A 25,507-nucleotide genomic window follows, 5' to 3' on the forward strand; every position below is an offset into this window, starting at 1 on the left:
GTCAAATGCTGCTGACCATTAGATTTAGCAACATGGAGATCATGATTGAACTTGACAAGAGTGTTTTCAGAGGAGTGGTAAGGGTGAAAGGATTGGAGTGTCTTCAAGAGAGAATGGGAAGAGAGGAATTGGAGACAGTGAATATAGACCATTCCTTCAAGGAATGCTGCCAAATGTCTCATTTGGTATGTGGTCCTTTGCTCATTTTTGTTTCTTCTGATGCGTTTGTAGGTTGCAAAGAAAGATTATTACGCAGATGTGGTACATGAAGGACTTAATAGTTCAACAGGTTGCACAACATGCATTCATATATGACAAGAAATTTAGTCTATAAAATGTTCCAGAAGTTTTTTCCTGTGGTGTTTTAAATACTGTATCCAAATTTTCTAGATGTTTTTTGGAATGTTGAATCCAAATGGAGTGCCAGCCCGTGTAAATAATATGTGACGAAAGCTAGAAAATACAGGTATATTAAGAACATAAGATTATAGGAAACTGAAGGAGAAACCAGAAAAGTACTTAACAGTAGCTTTCAGCAAACAAAGAGGTTGTATACCACTAGATGGGCAATTCTTCTCATTTCCTTTAATGATAGTACAGGCAGGAGGAATTAGAATGTATTATTTATAGAAATATCTTTGCTATAAGGGGCATAGACACAACAGTACATGGTTTTGGGGAAAGATGGAAAACTTTATTTTAGATATGTTGGCTTTGCTTTATTTGAATTGACATGACTCACCAGTCCCTTGAAAAGGTTGACTGTGTTCCCAGAAGAATTATGAAATGTAGAACTTTAAAATAATTGCTAATGATTTCAGAGGAAAAGGACAGCCTTTGTATTTCATCCAGTGTTGGTATATTTGAAAAAGCTCTTTTACTCTATCCTTGTTTGTAAAAAATGCAGGACTAAGAATTATTGGTTATATTACAATGAAAATCTGGAAATGACATTTTTGAAGTGGTATTTTTGGATAAAATTATGTCAGTGAGACATAAACAATGACTACATCAGTCAAAGAATTTAGAAGCAGGTCATTTAAGGCCCCCTCATTAAGCATGGAGATGATATAACAAAGTCTATAAGAGGACATCTCAGCAGTAATCTTTATTGTTATAAGTGGCAGTAAGAGAAAACCCCTTTCGTGTTGCTAAGATCAGGAAGGATGATACTCGCCGTGTTCAACTTTGTGTCGTGGCTGTGTCCTGAGGTAAACCTGTAGTAGATCCTTATATCAGTGGGCTAGTCATTGGTCATTAGGGCAAAGGTATGTACATATTTGTGCTGAACAGGATAGCAAACCTCACACTCCTTTTTTCATATTTCAGCTAAAAGAAAACATATCAGAATAAATTGTCTCAAGTTAAAGTAAATTTTTTGTCTGTGTTGCTGTAATTTCTGTCTTCTTTAACTATTTTTATTCTCTTTTCATCCTCTGATTCAGGAAACTTCGAGCCACGTTAGATGAATATACTACTCGAGTAGGGCAGCAAGCTATTGTCCTCTGTATCTCACCCTCCAAACCCAACCCTGTCTTTAAAGTGTTTGGTGCAGCACCTTTGGAGAATGTGGTAAGAAAATTGAACTGTGTTCTCAGATACCCTTTGCTTTCTGTGGGTTGTTGTTCGCATTCTTTTGATTCTCTCTCTAGCTCAATAGTTATTACTTCAGTCCTCCCCTCATCCAGGGGTGGGAGTAGGGACTGGTTTTCAAACTGCTTTATGCAGATCAAAATAAAAAACATCATTTCTGTTTCTACTTCCTATAACAAGGTATTTTACCTCACCAGATACAATGGAAAAAAATGGCATTGTGTTTACTAGGAAACCAATGCAGAATTTTGTAAGAAAATTACTGATTTATGTCAGAAACAAAATGGTAGATAATTCCAGGATGTAAACTTCATGAGGCAAATCTGGGAGCATTTTATTGATTGCTAATATTTGAGTTGCATTTTTAAAATCTCTTACATTTCTTCAATGAATTGATTTAATACTCTGCTTCAATTTTGAAACATAGTTGAATATTTTGATTATACTTATCCATAGCTAACTTTATAAAAATAATATGTTAGGCTTGCATACTTATACCATGTGAACTACTCTTTCTTTGGCCAAAATTAGTAGAATAATGATATGTCCAGATTTAAATTTTATTTTGTTTTTATTAGGGTAAAGTTTATTAGCTTGAAATGACATTTATTAGATTTCTCCCGTATTAAATGTAGACATTTCCAGAGTTTGGAAGTAGTAACCAGTTGAGATTTTGTTTGTTGTATTGTTTTTTTTCACAGACACAAATGTTGTGATTCTTTCTTAATGTTTTTGAGTTTTGTTTTGAGTTTTCCCAAAATTCTTGAGGCCTTAGAGTAGGATGCACATTAGGACCTTTCCTTAGAAGAATATGGTAGAAGGCTTCTAATTTAAAACAGTGCCTGGCATGCAGCCCTCAGTGTCGTGCTGTGGACAAACATGAAGTCTGGGCATGTTTTCTCTTATTCAGTATTGAAAATTTAAAATAGTATTACTACTACTAATAATGTGATCTATGAAAAAGACTCATCTAGTAGACTCAGAAAAATACCTCTGAAAATTACTCACTGAAAAATCCAAAAGAAAACTTTAAGAAATTGTTGGAGTCCTCCATAGACTACAAAAAGATGTAGATGCTATGAAACAGGAACAAACAGTCATGTGATAGACTAGACTGAGATAAAAAGCAGTAGATATTTTTTCCATTGACTGACATTTGATAAATACAGGTTAAAGAATAAATACTAGTAGAATTAGAAGCAGAATATGTCTTCCAGAGCACTAAAGAGGAAAAAAACCAAGTCTATATACAAAAGATAGAAAACAAGGGAAGGAATTAAAAAAAATAAAACAAAGTATAGATCAAAGTAATATAAGTGAGGCCAATTAATTCTGTTATAGACCATAAATATGAATGGATTAAACTCTGTTGTTAAAGACAAAGATTTTTTTTCAGATTGGAACAACAATCGAAATCAAAACCCAACTCTATTCAAGTTATGTGACATACTTACAGTGACTCACAAATGTTCAAAGTCACTGCAAACGATGCCATCAAGAAAGTGAAAAGAGAATTCACAGAATGGGAGAAAATATTTGCAAATCATATATCTGATAAAGAACTTAACGTAAAGATCTCTTAAAACTCAGCAGTAAAAAGACAACTCCATTTTAAAATGGGAAAGAATCTGAATCTTTCTCCACAGAAGATTTAGAAATGGCCAGCAAGCACATGAGCACTAATGATAAATAATCATTAATAATTAGGGAAATGAAAATCACAACCACAGTGAGATACCACTTCACACCCACTAGGATGACTATAATCAAAAAGATGGACAATAATAAGTGTTGGTGAGGGTGTGGAGAAACTGGAATCCTTACACATTGCTGTTGGGAATGTAAAATGATACAGCTGCTTTGGAAAACAGTTTGGCAATTTCTCAAAATGTTAATTTTGAGAAAATTTATTTTGTTAGTTCTCAAAATGTCTACTAAGAGAACTGAAAACAAAACTCATACACACAGCGTTCATAGCAGCAAAAACTTATACACAATATTCAGAGCAGCATTATTCATAATAGCCACAAAGTGAAACAACCAAAATGTCCATCAGCTGATGAATGGACAAATAAAATGTGGTATTATCCATACAATGGAATATTATTCAACAATAAAGAGGAATGAAGTATTGATAAATACTACAGCATGAATGAACTTTGAAAACATTGTGCTAAATGAAAGAACCCAGTCACAAAAGAGCACATATTGTATGATTCTATTTATATGCAATGTCCAGAAGGCAAATCTGTAGAGACAGAAAGTAGATTAGTGGTTGCCAGGTTGGAGAGGGGGGAGGAAGGAACAGAGTGACAGCCAATGGTTATGGAGTTTCATGTGTGGGGGATGAAAATGTTCTAAAATTAGATTATGTTGATGCTTGCAGACCCTACAAATATATTTTAAAAGATTGAATTGTACACTTTAAGTGGGTGAATTGTATGGTGGTAGGCTGAATAATGACCCCCAAAGATATCCAGGTCCAAATCCCAGGAACCTTTGTGTGTTACCTTATATGGCAAAAAAGACTTTACAGGTACCATTAAGTTAAGGATCTTGAGGTGGAGAGATAACCCTGGATTATCCAGGTAGGCCCTAAATCTAATGAGTGTCTTTATAAAAGGGAGACAAAGGGAGATTTATATAGAAGTAGGAGGTGTGTTGATGGGAGCAAGAGGTTGGATGTAAGGAAGGGGTCAGGAGCCAAGGAATACAGGCTAGACAGTAGCTGGGCAAGACAAGGAAATGAATTCTCCCCTAGAGCCTCCAGAAGGACCAGCCCCACCAACAACCTTGACTTTAGCTTAGTGAAACTAAGAGAGTGAATTTCTGTTCGTTTAAGCCACCAAGTTTGTGATACTTCGTGGCAGCCATTGGAAACTAATATGTATGGTATGTGAATTATATCTCAATAAAGCTGTTAAAAATGTTAAAAATAAAATAACAGGCAAAGGTATGTCAGACAAATGCCTACAAAAATAAATCATGGATTGAAGCGTTAATATCAGACAAAGCCAAATTCTCAAGACAATTGAGTATTAACTGAGAACCAGAGGTCATTTAGTATTGATAAGCAGTATACATTTATAATGAACCTTTTATGCCTCAAGTAACATTAAAGCAAAGCATGTAGATCAAAAAGTTAGAAATGTAAAAAAAAAATAAAAATAAACCACAATGGTAATAGGAGCCTTTAATATCTTTGTCAGATCAAGGAAGAAAAATGTAAATAAGAATATAGAGATTTGAATAATAGAATTAATAAGGTTAATATAAAAGATAGATATACTAGCACTGATACCTTACAGTGGGAGAATATACCATATTTTAAAAATTACATGAATGGATTATAAGAATTGACTACGTTATTATTAGATCACAAAGAAAATCTTAATACATTTTATAATTTTATTTATTTATTTATTCCCCCAAAGCCCCAGTAGATAGTTGGATGTCATAGCTGCACCTCCTTCTAGTTGCTGTATGTGGGACGCGGCCTCAGCATGGCCGGAGAAGCGGTGCGTCGGTGCGCGCCCGGGACCGAACCCAGGCCGCCGGCAGCGGAGCGCGCGCACTTAACCGCTAAGCCACGGGGCCGGCCCTTAATACATTTTAAAATGCAGGAGTTACACAGGCCATATTTTTGACCACAGTACAGAAAATTTAGAACTTAATGTCAAATTGATAGGAGAAATTTTTCAGCCACATAGAAATTTAAAAATATTTCTTAGGGGCTGGCCCGGTGGCGTAGCAGTTAAGTTCTTGTGCTCTGCTTTGGCGGCCTGGGGTTCGCTAGTTTGGATCCTGGACGCGGACCTATGCACTCCTGAGGCGGTGTCCCCCATAGAACAACTAGAATGATGTACAACTGTGACATACAACTATCTGCTGGGGCTTTGGGGGAAAAAAAGGAGGAATATCAGGGTCAATCGTCCTCAAAAAAATAAAAAATAGATAAACAAATAAAAATATTTCTTAAAAGAAAAACTTAATTTGCAGACTATTTAGAAACAACAACATAAAACAAAAACTTAAAAGTTATGATCTAAACTGGTACTCAAAGAAGTATTCATTGCCTTGATTTTTTTTTACTTATGAGAAAGATAGAAAAGAAGCTTTATCTAATTCAAGAAGCTGGAAAGGGAACAATAAAATGTCTAAGAAAAAAATAGAATAAACGTGTGGAAGAAATTAATGAGTTTATAAACAGAAAAAATAGAATTGTTACGTTTAAGAAATGGTACTATGAAAAGTCCAGTGAAATAGAAAAACTTCTAGCATGCTAATTGAGAAAATGGGAGAAGAAAACAGTCTTAGAAATGAGGTAAGAGTTACAACTGCAGATAAGAATAGACTGAAAATTTTAAGGAAATGCTGTGTATTAATTCTGTCCTTATAAATTAAAAACTTCAACTAAGTGGATAATTTAGTAAGAAAATACAGTAACCAAAACGTATCCAAACCTCAGTAGAACAATAAACATGTACAAAATTGAAAAAGTATATAAACTATATTTCTCAGCGGGACAGTGCCTCATTTATTTTGGGTGACTTCTGTTAAACCTTCAAGGTACAGAATATTTCTTAATCTTCTATACACTGATATACAGGGTGGTATTAAAGAATTAGAGCCCGTTGTTTACCATAATCAGGTATGCAGTGTATTGCACATAACCTTGTATTAATAACAGTTAAAGAAATGATTTAGATTTTATAGTAATGTCTAACATTTATTGAGTGCTTACTGTGTTCTAGGTACAGTTATAAGCACTTTGCAAGTATTATCTCATTTAATAATTTAAAAACTGTGGTATTTGCATTTTGTCTTCCTGCCTGAAGCCATCATTAATTATCCTGGAGGCTGCCGAGAACTCTGGAAAAATTAAAATTCAATAGAGCTGTTCATCTTTGGAACATGGATTTCAGATTCAAGATGGTTTATTATTTTAAGACTTTGTTGAAGGGGGATTGAAAATTTTACTGGGCCTTTTAATAGTTATCGAAATTTTTCTTCTATTTTCCAGGATTTTGTTTATTTCTTTATACTGTGTTCTGCCAATATTACCTCCTTGCCGTCAGTTTGGGTGTATAGCACTGCAAACAAAGTTAAATGGCTCACAACAAACCAAAAAAAAAATTTCAAAATAATAACAGCAATTACAGTTTATTGAGTGTTTACAGTGTGCCTATTTTCTGCTAAGTACTTTATTTTTATGATTTTTACTTAATAATCACAATAACCCTATGATATATATATCTTGTTATTATCTGTGCTTTACAGATGTAGAAATTGAGGGTTTGAGAGCTTAAGTATTTTGTCCAAGATCACACAGTAAGTAGTGAAATGATTAATATTCTTAATATATAAAGAGCTCTTAAGAATCAATAAAAATATGGACAGATGAATAACAAAGACTCAAAGATATGTTTGGATTAGATATTAGATGATATTAAGGAATTATGTTATTTTTGTAGGATGTGATAATTGTATTGTACTTGTGTATGAGAATGCCCTTGTTTTTCCAAGATGCATGCTGAAGTATTTAGAAGTGTTGCAATGTCTAAAAAATACTTTAAGTGGTAAGCCCAGAAAACATTGTGTGTATGTGTGTGTGTGTATAAATGGCAGATAAAGTAATTATGCCAGAATGTTGACAATTACCGAATCTAGGTGGTAGATGTACAGACATTTATTTTACTATTCTTTCTACCTTTCATTTAAAAATAAAATTCTTAAACACTCAAAGACAAAAGAGGAAAGGACATAAACAAAAAGAGGAAATAAATGTCTAACAATTTTACATGACTCATGTTGGCAAACATGAAAAACCCTGAGATGTAGGTATATTATTGTTATTATTTTCATTTTGCCAATGAGAATACTAGCTCAGAGAAGTTAAGTGATTTGCCCAAGATTCCTCAATTTCAGAATAGTAGAGCTAGGGTTTGGCCACTGTAGGGATTTGCTTTCAAGATGATGGAGTACTACATCTCCCATAGGTTTGTCTAGGGTATTGAATGTGGGATTTCAAATTTAATCTCATTTTCTTAGTCCTTGCCCCCTCTTCTAAAGGGGAGCAAATTGAGCTACCTTCCAGTTCTCCACAGTCCTGTGAAGGTCAGGATGGTTGTTATAAGCAAGCACCCACTGACTACTACTGGCTTCTTTCTAGGGAGGGAAGGAGGTAGTTTACCGGGCATTATTCTGGTGCTGATGAACAGCAAAGGTCACCTCCCCTTTCCCTCTTCCTGGTCAGACCTGCAGAACCAAGAGAAGAGGCCATCAGAGCACCTTGGGGGTGAGCAATTGAGTGATGGGGCAAAATAGGATAGGACGTAAGAGAGAGAAACTTTATCTATATGTGCGTATGTTTGTGTGTAGATTTTAAAGAAGAAAGAAAAGTTATTTCCATATATATCAAAGATAAAAATAACACAAAACAGACATCATCAAAAATACTTCCAAAAGATTGTGACTGAAAGAGAACAGCAAAGAGAAACATCTGCCCCTGCATATCGTAGTAGCACCTCAAGTTCAGCAAAACTAAACTTAAATCTTCTCCTCCCCCACCAAAAAAAAGTTACTGTCTGTTTCCAGTAGCTGCCCCCTCATCCAGTTATGCAAGGCAGAAACTTAGAACCATTTTTGGCACCTCCCTCTCCTCTCCTCCACCCCATGGCCCATCCATTATTTTGTTCTCCCTTCATTTCCTAAATATCTCTTAAATGGGCCCACTTACGCTATTTCCATCGCCATGACGCTAGCTACCAACTCTGGTGTCCATCCAGTTCCCTTTTCAGTAGCAGGAGTCCTTTCCTTGACTCCCACGCGTCTCTAGCCTCCTCTTGCCCCACACCCCGGCTTCTGTCTTCACTCCAACCACAAGGGTCTTTGTTCACGTCCATGCACAAACTCTGCTTCATCCCTCCACAGAGCTTTTGTGTAGGCTCTTCTCTCCAATTTGCTCTTTCTCACCTTCTTGTTCACCTTATTAACTTTGACTCATATTTAAGAACTCAGCTCAGTCGACACTTCCTCCATGAATCTTTCTCTAACCTCCCTGTGCAGGTCAAAGCCCCTTTTCTGTCTAAGACTCTCACAGCACCTCTGCGCTTATTACAGATGCACTTTTATTTACTTATTTGTGTGATTATTTGATTAATGTCTGTCCCCAGTTAGTTTGCTCCAAGACTGCAGAGATGGGATCTACTTTGTTCTCCATGATGGTCCCAGTGCCAAGCATAATGCCTGCCACGAGTAGTTGCTCAGTAACATTTGTTGGATGAATAAAGTATCTTAAACCTTTAGCAGCACTCAGAAATTTAAAAAATGCAGATTTTGTTTCTAAATTCTAATCCTACATTGGATCTAAATTGAGACCTTGAGAAGTAAAGGTCTATGAAGTTAGGTTGGATCATCCTTTATAGTACTTGTACCAGTTTGTAATTATACATTCATTTTTGTGATTATTTTTGTGTTTGTCTTTTCCACTAGATTGGAATATGCACAATAATGGGACACTGTGACTGATAAATTTACTTACCATTTTGTCTCCGCCCCTTCCTTAGCACAGTGTGTAGCATATAGCTATGTTTTTTTTTTTCCCCAAAGCCCCAGTAGATAGTTGTACGTCATAGTTGCACATCCTTCTTGTTGCTGTGTGTGGGACGCGGCCTCAGCATGGCCGGAGAAGCGGTGCGTCGGTGCGCGCCCGGGATCCGAACCCGGGCCGCCAGTAGTGGGGCACACACACTTGCTAAGCCATGGGGCCGGCCCGTGCGTAGCATATAGTAGATGAATAATAAATATTTATTGGCTGGATGGCTGGATGGAGGAGCTACTAGGTTCAGAGATTACATATGCCATATCTATATTTGTAACATGAGGTAGTGAAATAACTTAAAACGAGGTAAACTCTCAGAAAGGGCCTTTGACTGTGATGGAGAATGAGAATCCCTTACCCAGAAACTAAGGTTTCTCTAAGTTTCTTGGAGTCTACTCCCTTCACATCTAATGTCCTCCACAGTCTAAAACCTTTGTCTTTTTAAGTCTCTGCTCTTTAAAACTAAGCAAGTTAAAACACCTCCAGAACAACTCCATTGAGTCTTTTGAGTAACATTCTTAGTGAAAGTGTGGCTCCCATAGTAAAACATAGAGTTATCAATATTTAGACAAGCTAATTCAGTCCTGCCCATGGATTGGTATTAACTAGAGCAGGCGGATATAGCTAAAAACTCCCCTTTTTTTAGAAAAGCTTTTTTTTTTTGACTGGTTCCCCACATTGATTTTTCCTATATGTGGCTCAGTGTCCTCACGTGTAAAAGAAGGATACCTGCCTCACTGGGGAATAGTAGAAATGTGTTAAAGTTGATTATCATCCCCCTCTATGTAATATTTACAGAGAGCTGGCATGAAAAGCATTGGCTAATGGTAGATTTTAAAGTTGCTGTGCCCTGAGGTCATTCTGTTGGTAGCTTACTGCCATATCACATACTTTTATGAGCTTTGTAGGAATAGGCCTAGAAGTATTTTGTTGAGGGACAGAGAGAATTTCCATCTTTTTTTCAGAAGAACCATGGGAGTTTCTGAAGGTAGAGCTCTTTCCTCAGAGTCAGTAATCCATAGCATTTAGCTGGGGATGCACTGGATATGACTAACCAGTTCTACAGGTACAGAAATTAGTCACAGTCACAGAGGCAAGAGGTAGCTCCGGGGTTACCACCAGCTTCTTTGGAATCATCCTCCTGCCTTTGTTTGATTCCACCTTCCCAGAAGATACGTGGACTCTGGAGTTGGTCATGATTTGTTCCAAGTCATTCACTTATTTATTTAGGTTTTTTAAAATGGCTTTAAGTTACATGAAATGTGGAAGCATATTTTAAAAGTAGTAAAGTAAAACCCTTATTGCTTATTTATTTACTTATTCAACAAATAACTAACACTGTTAGATACAAAGTATGAGATACGGATTCCATCTAAGTCCTTTGAGGTTTCAAGGTTCAAAACTAGAGATCTGGTCTGAGACAGGAGGGAAAAGAGGCTGACAAGGGGTTTCAAAACAGGATGAAACCAACATAACTTCATGGGCCACAGCCTGTGGCCTGGCTCAGGGCAGCTCTCACTGGGGCATGTTATATACTCAGATGACAATATATTTTTAATCTCAGAGGAGCTCATAGGTAAAAAAAATTTTTTTAATCTTTTATGGGACCTTCATGAAGACTCCTCCTTTATCCAGAAAAGCTTCAAGTATACAAAAGAATTATGGTATCTTGTCTGGGGCTGTTTTTGCAACCTGACTAACGGCCCATTGACCTTATGGTTGTAGCAGCCAATTCCTAAATCCTCAATAAGCATTCTGTGCCCAGAACTCTAATGGCTCCTATAAACACTCTAAACACTCTCCATCTCTGGTGATTATGAGAATGTTTGTTAATGTATTATCTGTACATGTCTGAATATGTGAGATATTTCATAATATATGTTTAAAAAATAAAGACCCAGTCCCAGTGCTCAGTGATGTCATGCACTAGTTGTGTACAGTATAGCCTGGAAATAACAATGTAAGTGACACATGATTATTTGAGTCTGTGGGAATTTAAAGGAGTAAGAAAATTATGACAAGAACACTTGGGAAGTTTTCTCAGAGAAAGTGGAAATTGAGTTGGGCCTTGAAAGATGGATAATATTTGGATAAGAAGCAGAATTAAAGACCCAGAGATAGAAAAGAACTTGCTAGATACAAAAGTTAGCAAAGAGACTCGCTAGCTAAAGAGGAGGAAGGTGAGCCAAGTTGCGCAGTAGGACTCTGTGGGTTGTACGCTGGGAACTCAAGAGGGTGCCATTCACATAGTCTACAGGGCTGGACAGGCACAACTGTATCTGGTGGCCCTGGCCGAGGAGTATTGAAAAGTAGAAAATGATTGGAGAGACTGAAATACCAGACTGAGAAGTTTGGACTTCATCCTATAAGAAGTGGGAAACTATAGAAGTATTTTTAAGAAAAAAGATAAATGATAATGAAGTAGCTGAACATATAGGCTTTGGAGCTAGATAAAAATTAGTTTGATTTCCAACTACACTCCTATATACTAGCTATCTGATTTGGGGAAGTTACTTAAGTTTATTAAGCCTCAGTTTTCTTATCTGCAAAATGTGTATAATAGTATTTTCCTTATAGAATTGTGTGAGGATTAATTAAGATAATGTATGCAGTGCTTGACACATAGTAAGTGCTCAGTAAATGCTGTTTGGTTATAATAAGTCAGTGTTTCAGAAATTTTAAATGGCAGTGGTTGGGCCGGACCGGTGGTGTAGCGGTTAAGTGCACGCCCTCTGCTGCAGTGGCCCAGGGTTTGCTGGTTCGGATCCCGGGCGTGCACTGATGCACCGCTTGTTAAGCCATGCTGTGGTAGCATTCCATATAAAGTAGAGGAAGATGGGCACAGATGTTAGCCCAGGGCCAGTCTTCCTCAGCAAAAAGAGGAGGACTGGCATCGGATGTTAGCTCAGGGCGGATCTTCCTCACAAAAAATAATAATAAATAAGTGACAGTGGTAGATAGGGTGAATTAGGGGAAGAGAGATTAGATTGGTAGGCAAACGAGCTGATTTTGTTTTTGTGGTTTTTAACTTGAATTGTGAAACCAGGTAGTTGACAGGGACATATTGGTGTGAAGTGACAAAGTCTTAAGCTGTGGCTTTTGGAATAGAAGGTAGAAGTTGGAAAACAAACTTGTATTTCATCATATCTATGATACCATCAGTTATAAGATGCACCATTATTTATATACTACGAAGAAAGAAAAAACGTTGACAAACTAACACAATGCTTATCACTTAGAATTTTTATTTTATATTTTTGAAAGAGCTCTTTCAGGCTTACTTAGACATAGATTTTAATCATATTGCTCTTGTATATACATTAAAAGGAAAATGTAAGTGAAATAAATTGATACTCCTAAAACTTCTTCGCATTCAGAGTCCAGCTCTTCAGGATTACTTCTTGTTTCAAAGTCATCATTGTCTGGTGGTTTCATGTAATATTGTCCTCTGTGCCATCAAGAGTATGGGTGGTGCTGTATTTCTTTAAAAAGTGCTCTGCTATTATCTCTGAGACTTTTTTCCAACGTGTGACAAACTTGATGCTGGTGCTTCTTGATCTTACCAGAAAAATCACTGGGGAGGTTATCAGACAATAACAAAGACTCACGTTCCTTTCTCAAATGGTGCTAAATGGTTTGTTGATTGAAAAGCCAAGGGGTTGCAGTCATGCCCCCAGGGATAATAGTCATGTTCACATATGTGCAGGTGGTGACAAGCTATGCCCCATGTCACCTGGTCCACTGCAATTTTAAGATGTATCCCAATTTCAGAGGACTGATAAATGGAAAAAAATATGTATCTCAGAATTGATAGATCAGATAGAATTGAAGCACTAACTTTATAATTCTGGGAAAGTTAATTAACTTAAGCAAGCTTAGAAATACTGTGGTCACACTTGAAGTTGTTTTGTTGTAAATTACTCTGAGGGTTGCTCTACCAGTATTTCTTTTGCAACTCAAGATATTTTTAAGGAATTATATAGCACTGATCAGTTTAGCAAAATGCCTGGATACGAATTCCTAGATTTTACTGACCCATGAAAATGGCTGAAATTATTTGAAACTAGCTAATAATGTAATACTAATAATCTAATGATTTCCCATCTATGAATGCCAGGTGTTTCTAGCACGATGAAATTTATTTTTATACTATTATCATTCACTCTTACTATGGGGCTACATACTAATATAATGATTTAACCTGTTATATTCAAGTTCAAAGACCAGAACTCAGGCTTATAAGGTCCAGTTTTTCTGTGGGTTGGTGGCGTAAAAACTCTACATAGGACACAGAAACCTAGAAAGCAGAAAATATAAGTCCTTAAAGTTGCCGTGGCAACACCAGCTGCTTGTTACAATAAATATATTGGCGATAATTTTTGAAACTTTCTTTTTTATTAGAAACCAGGATAAAACTGAATCTCTTGAGTGATATTGATTCTTCATGTTTGCACTGTTTTTCTTTCATCCCCTTTCTTGTTGACTTACTTGGAAGGTTCTATAACTACAAAAGCTGTATTTTGTAGCCAACAATAATTTTTACTTTTCCACATGCTCGAGGTGGAGTATAGGAATCTTTCTTTTTTAATCCTCATAATGAGATAATTATAAGGAAGTGGATTGGACTGATTGAAAGTCCAGTCCACTTAGCAGAAAACTCAGGACTGAGACATTGTTATAACTGGGCAAACCTCATTTTCTTTTCCCTTTTTTTCCTAAGATAATGGCTTGAGCCCTGAAAGCAAGTTAATTTACTATCTCATCTAGTCACATTTCCATAATTCCATGGCTTCTTTGTTATTCCTGAAGGTGTCCTCACACCCCTTGGGTATTCTTGCAAGTGAATGAACCCATTATTGGCGGTTGTAGGATCCAGTGTCTGTCTAGCGTTTCTGCTCATGGTAGAAGAATGTGTCCATGTACAAATGTGCTGCTGTTAAGTTCTCTGTCTTTTGAGAGACCTTTCACTGGCAGTGGAAGGAATGGAGTCAGAACAACAATAGCTGGTTCGGACCTGGGCTTGTCAGAGCTACGGAGGCATCATGGGTTTGAAGTTCACCTCTGTCACCAGGCAGTACCAGAAAGGAGGAGGACTTGACCTGTGGGGCTTTCTCTGGCCCTGGGCCTTCCTGACATTGGCACCTTTGACATCCTGCTACAATATACACCTCTTGTTTTTTTAGCTTTTCAGTCCAGCCTCTTGTGCACTTGAATCTCCTATCTGGTTGGTAGTCTGCCCGCAGGAAAGTAGCAGCAGTTTCGAATAGGTTACTTAGAGGTTTAGAGACATAAGTCCTTGGTGATCTTGAAAATGATTTTGGCAGTTAACTGCCACAGCTAGGTTTTATCAAATGGCCTGGGAAATGCAGAATAATGAATGCCATTCCTATTAGATCCGGAACAGGTGATGGGGCCAGCATTGACTGAGAAAATGTGATTTTTAACTGGGAAACAATATTTCTGTAAAACTTTTTCCACTGGCTCCTTTCTACTGTTACCTGTAATTTCATCATCTTTTCATTTAATTCTGTACTGTGTGATGTCTTTGGGGCCATCGAGTATTTTTATCTGCTAGTTGTAGTTAGGGCTCTGCACTGGCTGAGGGAGGCCAGCCCCACCCACTCTCTGGTTGCTTGGCACCAGCTCTCCCTGGTTGTTGGGCGTCTTGTTTACTTCTGCCCTTAATTCCCTGCAGGTGCGTAAATACAAGAGCATGATCCTGGAAGACCTGGAGTCTGCCCTGGCAGAACACGCCCCTGCGCCACAGGAGGTTAACTCAGAGCTGCCGCCTCTCACCATCGACGGAATTCCAGTCTCTGTGGACAAAATGACCCAGGTAAGGGGCGGGAAGTAAGGAGGAGACACAGAGACAAATGGCAAAGGTGTGGGCGGGCCTCAGATCACTTTTCTGATTGATACCACCAGAGTGAGATGCAGGCTGGAGTGTGATAGTGAAACAGTTGCAACCTTGGAAAAGAAAATATAATGCCAGGAGAACGTGCCCAGCCAAGGACATGGATGTGGTCTCCTCCTTCTGTTGGCAGTTTTTTCCTTTCACTTGGGCCCTTGGGTTAGATAAAGAAACTTTTACCTTGGAGTTGGTTTGGACAGGAGACCGTTAGGACTTTGATGAATCACAATCAAGTGGGGCAGGTAAACTTTTAGTCTCTTTTGGGCTGAGCTGCTCCTCTTTCCATATAAATTCTGAATACCACCCCACTATTGCCAAGGAAGGCTCCTCTCTCTGGGGAATAAGAATGGAAAACTCCAAAGGACATCCCACTGAGTCATTGCTTCCCTCCTCTTCCTTTGAGAAGGGAAGTCAAAATGGACTTAGCCTGTTAAATAGGCATACCTCAGGAATTTTGCTGAGACTGTCCCTTTTAAATTTTTTTAGCTTTAAAAGTGATAGCTTGATCAAGATCAAATGTCTTTTTTATAATAAATTTCCACCTTATTTCTTTATTAATAATACTTCTGTCTTGCTAAATCCAGTTGTAGGTTTTCTTAACTTATTCAATCTTCCAGCAGCATTTAACACAGTTGATTATTCCTTCTCTCTGAAAACACTTTCTTTTCTCCATTTCTGAGACCACACACTCCTGAATATCCTCCTACCTCAGTGGGTGCTCCCTCCTCAGCTCTTCTGCTGGCTCTTCTTCCTCTTCTCACCCGATCAATCTTGGCATGTCCTAGGGCTCTATCTGCAGTTTCTCTCCAAATGATCTCATCCTGTTCTGTGGGCTTTATATCCCATCTATATGCTGTTTACACTCCAGCTTATACTACTATTAGATCTCTAGTACCTAACATGCACCAAACAGAACCTTTGATTGCCTCCACTCTCTACTCCAAATCTGTTCCTCCCTAGTATTCCCTAGATCAGTTAATGACACCACTGTCCATTTGGTTGCTCAAGTCCCAGCATAGGGGTAATCTTTTTGTTTTTTTTGTGTGAGAAAGATCAGCCCTGAGCTAATATCCGTGCCAATCCTCCTCTTTTTGTTGAGGAAGACCGGCCCTGAGCTAACATCTATTGCCAATCCTCCTCCTTTCTTTTCCCTTTTTCTCCCCAAAGCCCCAGTAGATACTTGTATGTCATAGTTGCACATCCTTCTTAGTTTCTGTATCTGGGACGCGGCCTCAGCATGGCCGGAGAAGCGGTGCGTCGGTGCGCGCCCGGGATCTGAACCCGGGCCAACAGTAGTGGAGTGCGCGCACTTAACCGCTAGGCCATGGGGCCAGCCCCAGGGGTAATCCTTGATTTCTCTGTTTTGCCCTCACTCCCTCCACCAACCACATCTAATTTACTAGCAAGTCATGTCAGTTCACCTCTGAAATGTACCCTGAATCTGACCATTCTTCTCAGTTCCCATCACCACCCTAGCCCAAGCTTTTAGCATCTCTGACATAGACTATTGCAGTTGACCAGTTCTACTGATCTCCTGAATGTCACTCTTGCTCTGCTGCAGTCCATGCTCTGCAGAGCAGAGATTTTTAAAGATTTTATTTATTTATTTTTTCCCCCAAAGCCCCAGTAGATAGTTGTGTGTCATAGCTGCACATCCCTCTAGTTGCTGTATGTGGGACGCGGCCTCAGCATGGCCGGAGAAGCAGCGCGCCGGTGGGAGCCCGGGATCCGAACTCGGGTCGCCAGCAATGGAGCGCGCTCACTCAACCACCAAGCCACGGGGCCGGCCCCAGAGCAGAGATTTTTAAAAGAGCTTAGATCGTATCACTCTCTTGTTTAAGCCTTCAGTGGCTTTCCACTATTCCTAGAATCGAATTCAGAGTCTACCATGGCCTCTGAGGCCCTGTCAAATCTGGCCTCTTCCAATCTCATTTCTCTTTCTCCCCCTCAGTCACTGTGCTCCAGCTACACTGGCCCTCTTTCTTTTTGTCAGACCCTCCAAGCTCCTTCTTGCACTTTTGCTATTCCCTCTGCCTTAAACATTATTCTCCCAGATCATTGCGTGATTGACCTTATCTTATTCAAAATCTAGCTCAGCTGTCACCTCCTGAGACAAGCCTTTCTTGATTATCCCATCTAATGAAGCTTTCTCCTCGCCACCAAATCACTATCTAATACATCCCCTATTTTATTGTCTTTGTAACACTTACCAGTACTTTAAATTATCTTATTTATTAGCATTTATACTTGTTTGTGGTCTATCTCTCCAACCAGAATTTGTGAGCAGGGATTTAGTTTCTCTTCTTTACTGATGTCCAGTATAGCTGCCTGGCACCTGAATAAATAACATCTGTATTCTAAATAATACTCAGTTAGTATCTGTTCAGTAAATAACCTAAAGGTCAGAGCAAAAATGAATCCAGTGTAGTGGGTAACTGGACTGCAAGTCTCCGGAGTGGGTGTCCACTCGGTCTAGAAATTGATGCCACCGCTCAGGAGGTGGCACTTTTCTTCTTGCTAAGTCTGAACCAGCAGCTTGGTCTGAAGTAATACAACATTTTGTAAATATAAAGCTAAATTGTGATCTTTTGATTGTTGGATTCAGAGATCTTTCTGTGGACACTTGAGGGATCTGTAAATAATGGTAAAGGAAAACATTATCTAAACTTTTTCCCTGTCATTTCATACCTGCTGTTAGTCTGTCCCTAGGGCCGTTCTGACTGGTTAAAGAAAACATAAGGTGAATTTTTTTACCTGATTGTTGTAAAGAATCTACTCTGTATCTCAGATATAAAGTACATCTAATGCTGACTAAGCGTCTGGTTAAGAAGACTATATTAGGTAGACTCCTCTCCTGTGATGGACATTGTTTCCTTCTTTATCACATTTGATGTGTTAGGTTGAAATAATCTGAGGTTTTGATTATATTAAATCATCATGGATACTGATAATTATGAAAATTGGTGATGGCCACAGAAGTTAGAGCAAACAGTTTAATTACCACGTTTGGAGGTAAACTGTGTGTTTTCCATTTTCATGAAATATGCACTTAGCAGAGCTCGGTGCAGTTGTGGATCCCAGGGCAGCTGGGACGCGAGTCATGGGTCAGACTCAGAGGGACTTTGTTGGAGGCATGTATTTTCTTTATCGTCATACATTCTCTCCTTTCCCTTCTTACCACAGATGATGACTAAAAAATAATACATAACAAATAAAACAAAAACAAACAAATGGTGAGGAGGCCTAAGCAGGATGATGAAAAACCCAGCTTCCGACTGAATGGAAATTTCTGAGTATTTGGATCCCTCCTCCCCTAATCTTTTTTTTAAGTTGTGTTTTATTTTGTTTTCTTCAGATACTTTCTTCTTAATGTGAGCCAAATACCTTTTTTTCCTAATTGATCCTAAAGCCTTTCACTATTAATGTGGGTAAAAGTGGGGTTTTATTTCAAACCGAACCTAGATAGGCAAGGGTCTGGGATACAGCACTTTAATCCACTGTCAATAGAAATGTACGTTGGTACAGTTGTTCCAGATGGCAGGTTGGCAGTGCATATCAAAATTTAAATGTGCATCATGCCCTCCAAATAAGCAAAGATGTATGTTCATGGCAGTGTTTACAATAGGAAAATCTGGGAACAATGTGATTGAATAAATTATAGTAGTGGTGTTTAGAATTTACATGGAAAGAAGAGGAGCTTAGCCCAAAAGAAACTAGAAGTTGACTATTCAGTGAACTATTAGACACTGAAAACGATGATTTGCGCTCTCTCGCTGTGGAATAATGTGGTATAAGTTAAAAACTGGTTGTAAAATAGCATTTCTTACATCCTCTAATTTGAGAGGTTTAGGGCTTTATTTTTTGTTTCTTTTGGGGGGCTAGATTTTTTTTTTCAGGGAATACAGAATTGAGTTAATCAATCTCATTTGTTTAAAACATGAACACAAAACTTGCCTGTGTGTGTGTGTGTAAAACTTTAGAGGGATGTATGCCAAAATATTAGCAGTGATTATCTATGCATGATAGCATTATGAGTGATTTTCATTTTCTTTGTTTAATAAGCATGAATTACTTTTATAACCACAGAAACACAAAAAGTATTTTCATATTTTATATTTAAACTTGAATTTTTTAAAGTACGAGTTTGGTAATGTTTCTACTTTGTTTCTTCCAAAGATTACTTTTCTTTATGTTCGAGTGAAGATGTCAACAACTCTTTTTTTCTCTCTCTCTTATTTTTCTCTTCTATAGCTACTATGTGTTGGAAAGTGCACTACTAAGTTCTTTACAGGGGTATCTCATTTATTCCCTACCCTCTAGAGTATATATATATAATTCCTTTTTTATAGTCAAGGAAGCAGAGCTCAGATATGGTCTGTAGCCATAAAGGACAAAGTTAGTTTAATTGGACACCAGTTCTAGAGTTCAGACTATGTGGGTAATTCATGACTTCCTTGAAGTGATAAAATTCCAGAATTGTACAAGTGTGCTGTAATAGAGATGGACTTGGGTTAACCAGACAGCTCTATTAATCATCTTATCTGCTCTGAATGCTATCGAGATGACGTTTATATTGATGACCCTAACTTACAAATATTATGCTATATACGATCCTAAGATGAGTTCTGAATCATCCAAAGAGAGTAAATTATATTCAGTATTGTTCTAGTGCTATTATGTCTTTCATTATTTTAATTTGTTACAAATTACACTTAGCATGGTTTATTAGAGTCAGAAGATCTAGTCTCTAGTCCCGATTCTACTATGTATTAGCCCTGGTTCTCAGTTTCATCTTCTGCAAGTGAGAATAATACATGCCCTCCTACCTTATGGAGTCAGAGGAAGAAAAAATGAGATATTAGTTGGGAAAGTGCTTTGAAAACAAAGGCATCACACAAGAGTATGATTACTAATTATTAATACTAATTATATATGCTACCTATATTAACTTTTGAATAACCTAAACATATCATTTCTCACCGATTTTTCACTTAGACAAAGTTAATGAACCTAGAATTTTTATTTTCCTCAGCAATGAAGTAGGACAATACAGGTGACAATACTGAAAAATTGAGGCATAAAGAGAGGAAGCAATTTATGAAGCAAGCTAGTAACCAACATAAATAGAGCTTAGGGTTGAGTCTATATTGCTAGTGCTTTCTTCTCTCTCTCTCTCTCTCTCTCTCTCTCTTTTTTCTATAAAACTATATTGTGATTATCACTCAGGTTGAGTATTTTGAGTATTTCGGCTAAGCTACACTAAACATTTATTGTTTTAAAAGAATTTCTTTTTCTTTTGTTTTGTTTTTGTGAGGAAGATGGGCCCTGAGCTAACATCTGCCAATCCTCCTCTTTTTTTGCTGAGGAAGACTAGCCCTGGGCTAACATCTGTGCCCATCTTCCTCCACTTTATATGGGATACTGCCACAGCACGGCTCTCCAAGCAGTGTGTCGGTGCGGGCCGGGGATCCCAACCGGTGAATCCCGGGCCACCGCAGTGGAGCGCGCGCACTTAACCACTTGCGCCACCAGGCTGGCCCCTAAAAGAATTTCTTGACTTACTCTAACAAATATCAAAATTGTCACCTACACAGATTGAAATTACATATAACAGAGTATCTTAAGTTCCGTGTGAACTGAATGCTCTGGTTCTTTTAGGAAGCAGCTCTGTAGTTTTGTTTGTTTTGGTTTTTGGTAAAAGTATGTCTGTATTAGTAAATAGAATGTTTACCTGAAAAGCTTCTGTTTTTATTGTTATAAATATATGTTGATCCTGATAAACTCTTTTTTGTGTGTATGGTAAAAAAAACACAGAGCTCTGTAGTATTTTTAGTGATATAATGAAAACTTGAATTTCTAGGCACCTTTAAGAATAGTAGCTAGAGGGGCCGGCCCCGAGGCTTAGTGGTTATAGTGCGCGAGCTCCGCGGGTTCGGATCCCGGGCGTGCACCAACGCACCGCTTGTCCGGCCATGCTGAGGCCGCGTCCCACATACCACAACTAAGAAGGATGTGCAACTATGACATACAAGTATCTACTGGGGCTTTGGGGAGAAAAAGGGAAAAAAAAGGAGGAGGATTGGCAATAGATGTTAGCTCAGGGCTGGTATTCCTCAGCAAAAAGAGGAGGATTGGCATGGATGTTAGCTCAGGGCTGATCTTCCTCACAAAAAAAAAAAAAAAAGAATAGTGGCTAGAATTTATCCCCTATCTGTCTGCCTCCTTACATAAGAATTGAAGGAGGTTGAGAGAAGGCTTAGCAGAAGAGATCATTAATTGGGTGTAGATTCTGCAATCCCAGAATTCATTTACAATGAAATAATGAAGTCATCTTTTTCAAAGATTTTGAAAGCCAGGTCAGCAAAATTTTCTAGGGTACTTCAGACCAGAGACCAGAGGGTGGGCTAAATTGTGCTTCTCAAACTTCAGTGTGCTAAGGCATCACCTGAGAGTTTCATTTGTTTAAATGCAGATTGTGAATCAGTGGGTCTGGAGTGGGACCTGAGATTCTGCCTTCTAGCAAGCTCCCAGATGATGCCAATGCTGCTGTTCCCAGACTATACTTTGAGTTTAAGGAATTACATAATTTCTTGAAGAGTCTTTAAGCAATAATTATGATTTTGCTAGTGGAAAATCAGCTCTGCTCTTTACCACACTTGAGTCCTATAGGATTTTCTTCTTAGGAAGATGTAAATCTTTTTGGAATTTGTGTTAGAAGAGATCCAAGCAAAGATTATAATTATAAAAGAAATATCTCTGGAAAGACCAGTCTGGTGTTATTTGTTAAAATCCACTCCTTTTTCCCTTTTCCTACCCTCTCCCCCCTTCAACTTACTCTCCTCCTTTTACTCTCACTGGGGCAGTCTTTGTTGCTTTAATATTCCCTTGGAGTGATGATGCAACAGGGTAGTAATTCTTCACCGGTTTTCAGAGAAACCTTCAGAAACATTCAGTACAGTGATTGCTGCATGAGGAAGAAGTTACTCACAGAATTTGACATGTTTTACTAGAAAACATTCATCTGTTATCCATTTAGGTTTTCTGAGTATTGTTTTGTTTTGGCTACTCAAAGAGTAGAAACATTATGCTAAGTGAAATAAGCCAGACACGAAGGACAAATATTGTGTGATTCCACTTATATGAGGTATATAGAATCACAAATTCATAGAGATAGAAAGTAGAATAGAGGTTACCAGGGTCTAGGGGAAGTAGAAATGGGGAGTTATTATTTAATGGGTACAGAGTTTCTATTTGGGATGATAATAAGTTCTAGAAATAGATAACGGTGATGGTTGTACAACATTGTGAATGTACTTAATGCCGCTGAATTGTACATGTTAAATGGTAAATTTTATGTTATGTATATTTTACCACAAATTTTTAAAAATTTTTTAAAGAAAAAGGGCTGGATAAAAAGTACTTTAGTTGAGTGGTCCTCAAACTTGGCTGCACAGTAGAGTCACCTGGGGAACTTAAAATCCTAGTGCCCAGGCCACACTCCAGAGCAATTAAATCAGAATCTTTGGGGATGGGATGGAGACATCTGTAGTGTTTAAACTCCCCAGGCGATTCCAGTATGCAGCCAACTTGGAGAACCGCTGTTGTAGATGAGAGTTCTGAACTGCTTCTCCTTACTGTAGTGTTAGAATCCATATGCAAAGGAGGTTTTTCGTACTGTTTAAAATAATCGAAAAGTGTTTATATATATGATGCCATTCCACATTTTGTAAATATTAGGTAAGCACAATGAGATTAAGATAATATAAAGGTAACAAAAACATTGGATGTGTTCTTAAGTGAACACAACATATTTTGAGTAGAGTGAAAGAATAAGAGTATATTCAGGAATACTAATAGAAGGGATTAGGCATATAAATTCCATATTCAGGATACAACTAGACCAGGGAAAAATATTTGCAAATTATATGACAGAATTGATATCCAGGACAGATTAATATTTCCTTTAAATTAATAAGAAAAAGATAATTAGAAAAATAAGCAAAGCATTATAAACAGTTCATAAAAAGAAAAAATCAGTAAACATATAAAAAGATTCTCAACCTCAGTAGTAATGAAAATTAAAATAAACCATTTCCCCTATTTCCGATGAGCCAAAATTATTTTGGCTCACATTATTTCACATAATAAAATAATGTGAAGGAGGGTGTGAAAAATGTGTATTGTCTTGCACTGTTGGTGGGAGAGGGATTGGCCGAGTCCTTTCTGAGGACATTTTGGCAGTATCTGTTAAAATGTTAAGTGCATATACCCTTAACCAGCAATTCCACTTTTCTGCTAGAGAAATACTCACACGTGCACAAAGAAGCATGTACAAGCACTGTAAGCAACCTAAATGTTTATCACTAGGAGAATGGTTAAATAAAATGGAAAAATCTATACGATGGGTATCAGGCAACTTTTTTTTTTTTTTTTGATGAGATTATTTTAGTTTTAGTACCATGAGATCTCTATGACAAAATGTTGAGTAGAAAAAGTGAGTTGTAGTAGAATATACACAATATAGTACCATTTGTGTCTTTTTTTAATCACGTAAAACTGTGCCTTTCCAGTATATATCTATGCAAATACATAGAATTTGGCCTCTAAGGAGGGATGTTCATCAAACTGATGCCTCTGGACAGGTCACTGGATTGGGGGAGGGTGGATGAAAAAGAGGACTTTGACCTTATCTGCATTATTTAAGTTTTTGTTCAAAAGTACAACTGGGATAAGCTAGCAGAAACTGACCAATCTGAGACTCCCACAAAGAGAAGGTAGAATTTTCAGAACATTTTGATTAATGAGAGGGAGACAGTTTGATAGGTTGATGGGTGTGGAGATAGAGAAGCAGAAGTGTTGGCTTGAGAGAGGAGTCTCTAAATGAGTATCTTTGTTGGCTGTCCCTCGAATTCCCTGAACTTATCTTTCCTTCCAAACTTGTTCTTCCCATGTCTCTATGGGAACGTGTTTTATGGGAAAATGAGAGTAACAGAAGCTAGTGTTTCTGCTGGCACTGCTAGGGAGTTGGGGATATAGGATTGGTGTTTCTCATAAGGAAAGCCACTTTCATTATCTCCGTTAAGAAAGGTCAGTGGTACAAATAATTCCAAGTAGTGAGCAAAAAAATTATTTTGCTTTTGCTTTCTAATGCCCTTTAAATATCCATGTGAATATAATTGAGTCTGTCAACCTGGAAGTTCATAATTTTAAATTAAAATAAAGAAGCTACAGTCTGAAAATTCTTCGGTTTTCCTTCCCTGCCACATTCATGTTTTCTTATAGGCTATAGAAAACATGGCCTTTCAACATGGTTTGATTTCAGCTGCTTTCTCTTTAAATTTATTACGTATTCTCTGACCTCTTCAGTAGAGGTGAAGTTGGCAAACATTTTGGTTTGAAAGGCCTTTTCTTGGTAACTAAACCTAAATGGACTTCAGGAGCTTCAAAATCCCTAGACTCAAGTATATGCAGAGCAAAGATAGAGGGAATGAGAGGAGAAAGGTATTTCGGAATGTATAAGGATAATGCATTGTTGACAGCAAAGAATTAACTGAATTTACAAGTGGAAAATTTCTAATGTGGAGAGAAGTATTGTTCCATTTTGGCCAGATTAAACTTTTTAGAGTTGTAGAAAATCTTTTCTTTAAAACCATCTGTGGTTTACAGATAATCTTTACTTTTGACTGCCAGTGGCATGAACTTGATATCTTTTTTCTTTGCTGAATGTACCCTGGAAAGAGTGGTATTTTCTACTCTTTGCTGGTTTGAGGTGGGTTTACTGATCAAGCTGGGCACTTTAAGCCCATATAGAGCCCTAAATCAGAATGAGAGGCCCAGAGAGCTTGCTGCGGCCCAATTAAAAGACAGCATGAGAGGGTAGGCTTTACCTTTGCTGATCCTGTTGATTGTCTCCCCTGTGGATTAAAGACAAACCTTCCTTAACAAGCACATTGAGTAGCTTGGATTTCCAAAACTCTCCAGGCCCAGTAATTAATCCGACTGGTAATGAGAGCACAGTGCTGAATTCTGGAAAGGAATCATTTAACTCTTTCTATACTGGACAGCTCATTTTCTCTTATTAATAGTCTCTTTGGCCTTAGCACTATTTATTTGGGACAGTATAAAAATAGTCTGGTGGAAAATTGCCTTTTTCAGTGAAGTCAGATTATCTCTATGTATTTAAAAGCAAAGCACATCATTCATCCCCAAAATGTACAGACTTGAAAAGTGAACTTTTATAGTAGAAAGTGCTTTTTACCTCTTGTTTTGATATAGGGGCAAATTTTGTACAGTTGATAATTAGTACTTTAAAAAGCTAAGGTCTGCCTCTGAATTGGAACTTGTACACCAGCAGTTAATTTCACTCTGGTTCCACTTTTTAACTTGACGGGGTTTTTGCC

At 37.8% G+C, this 25,507-nt stretch overlaps 1 protein-coding gene across 6 annotated transcripts in view; it reads left to right on the forward strand.

Moving 5' to 3' along the window:
- NRF1 (nuclear respiratory factor 1) overlaps positions 1–25,507 on the forward strand; it is a 130,736-nt gene that overhangs the window by 57,320 nt on the left and 47,909 nt on the right. For all 6 annotated transcript variants that reach the window (XR_015552176.1, XM_004418692.3, XM_014784897.2 and 3 more), the window contains 2 exons: positions 1,446–1,572; positions 14,892–15,032. Coding sequence is in view for 5 of the 6 variants with exons in the window: in XM_004418692.3 (XP_004418749.1) it covers positions 1,446–1,572; positions 14,892–15,032 (268 nt within the window). In the remaining variant the exon portion in view is untranslated. The remainder of the gene's footprint in view (positions 1–1,445; positions 1,573–14,891; positions 15,033–25,507) is intronic.

The sequence above is a fragment of the Ceratotherium simum genome, chromosome 1 (assembly GCF_057802395.1).
Source record: "Ceratotherium simum simum isolate JZ-2026a chromosome 1, ASM5780239v1, whole genome shotgun sequence".
Classification (NCBI taxonomy): Eukaryota; Metazoa; Chordata; class Mammalia; order Perissodactyla; family Rhinocerotidae; genus Ceratotherium; species Ceratotherium simum.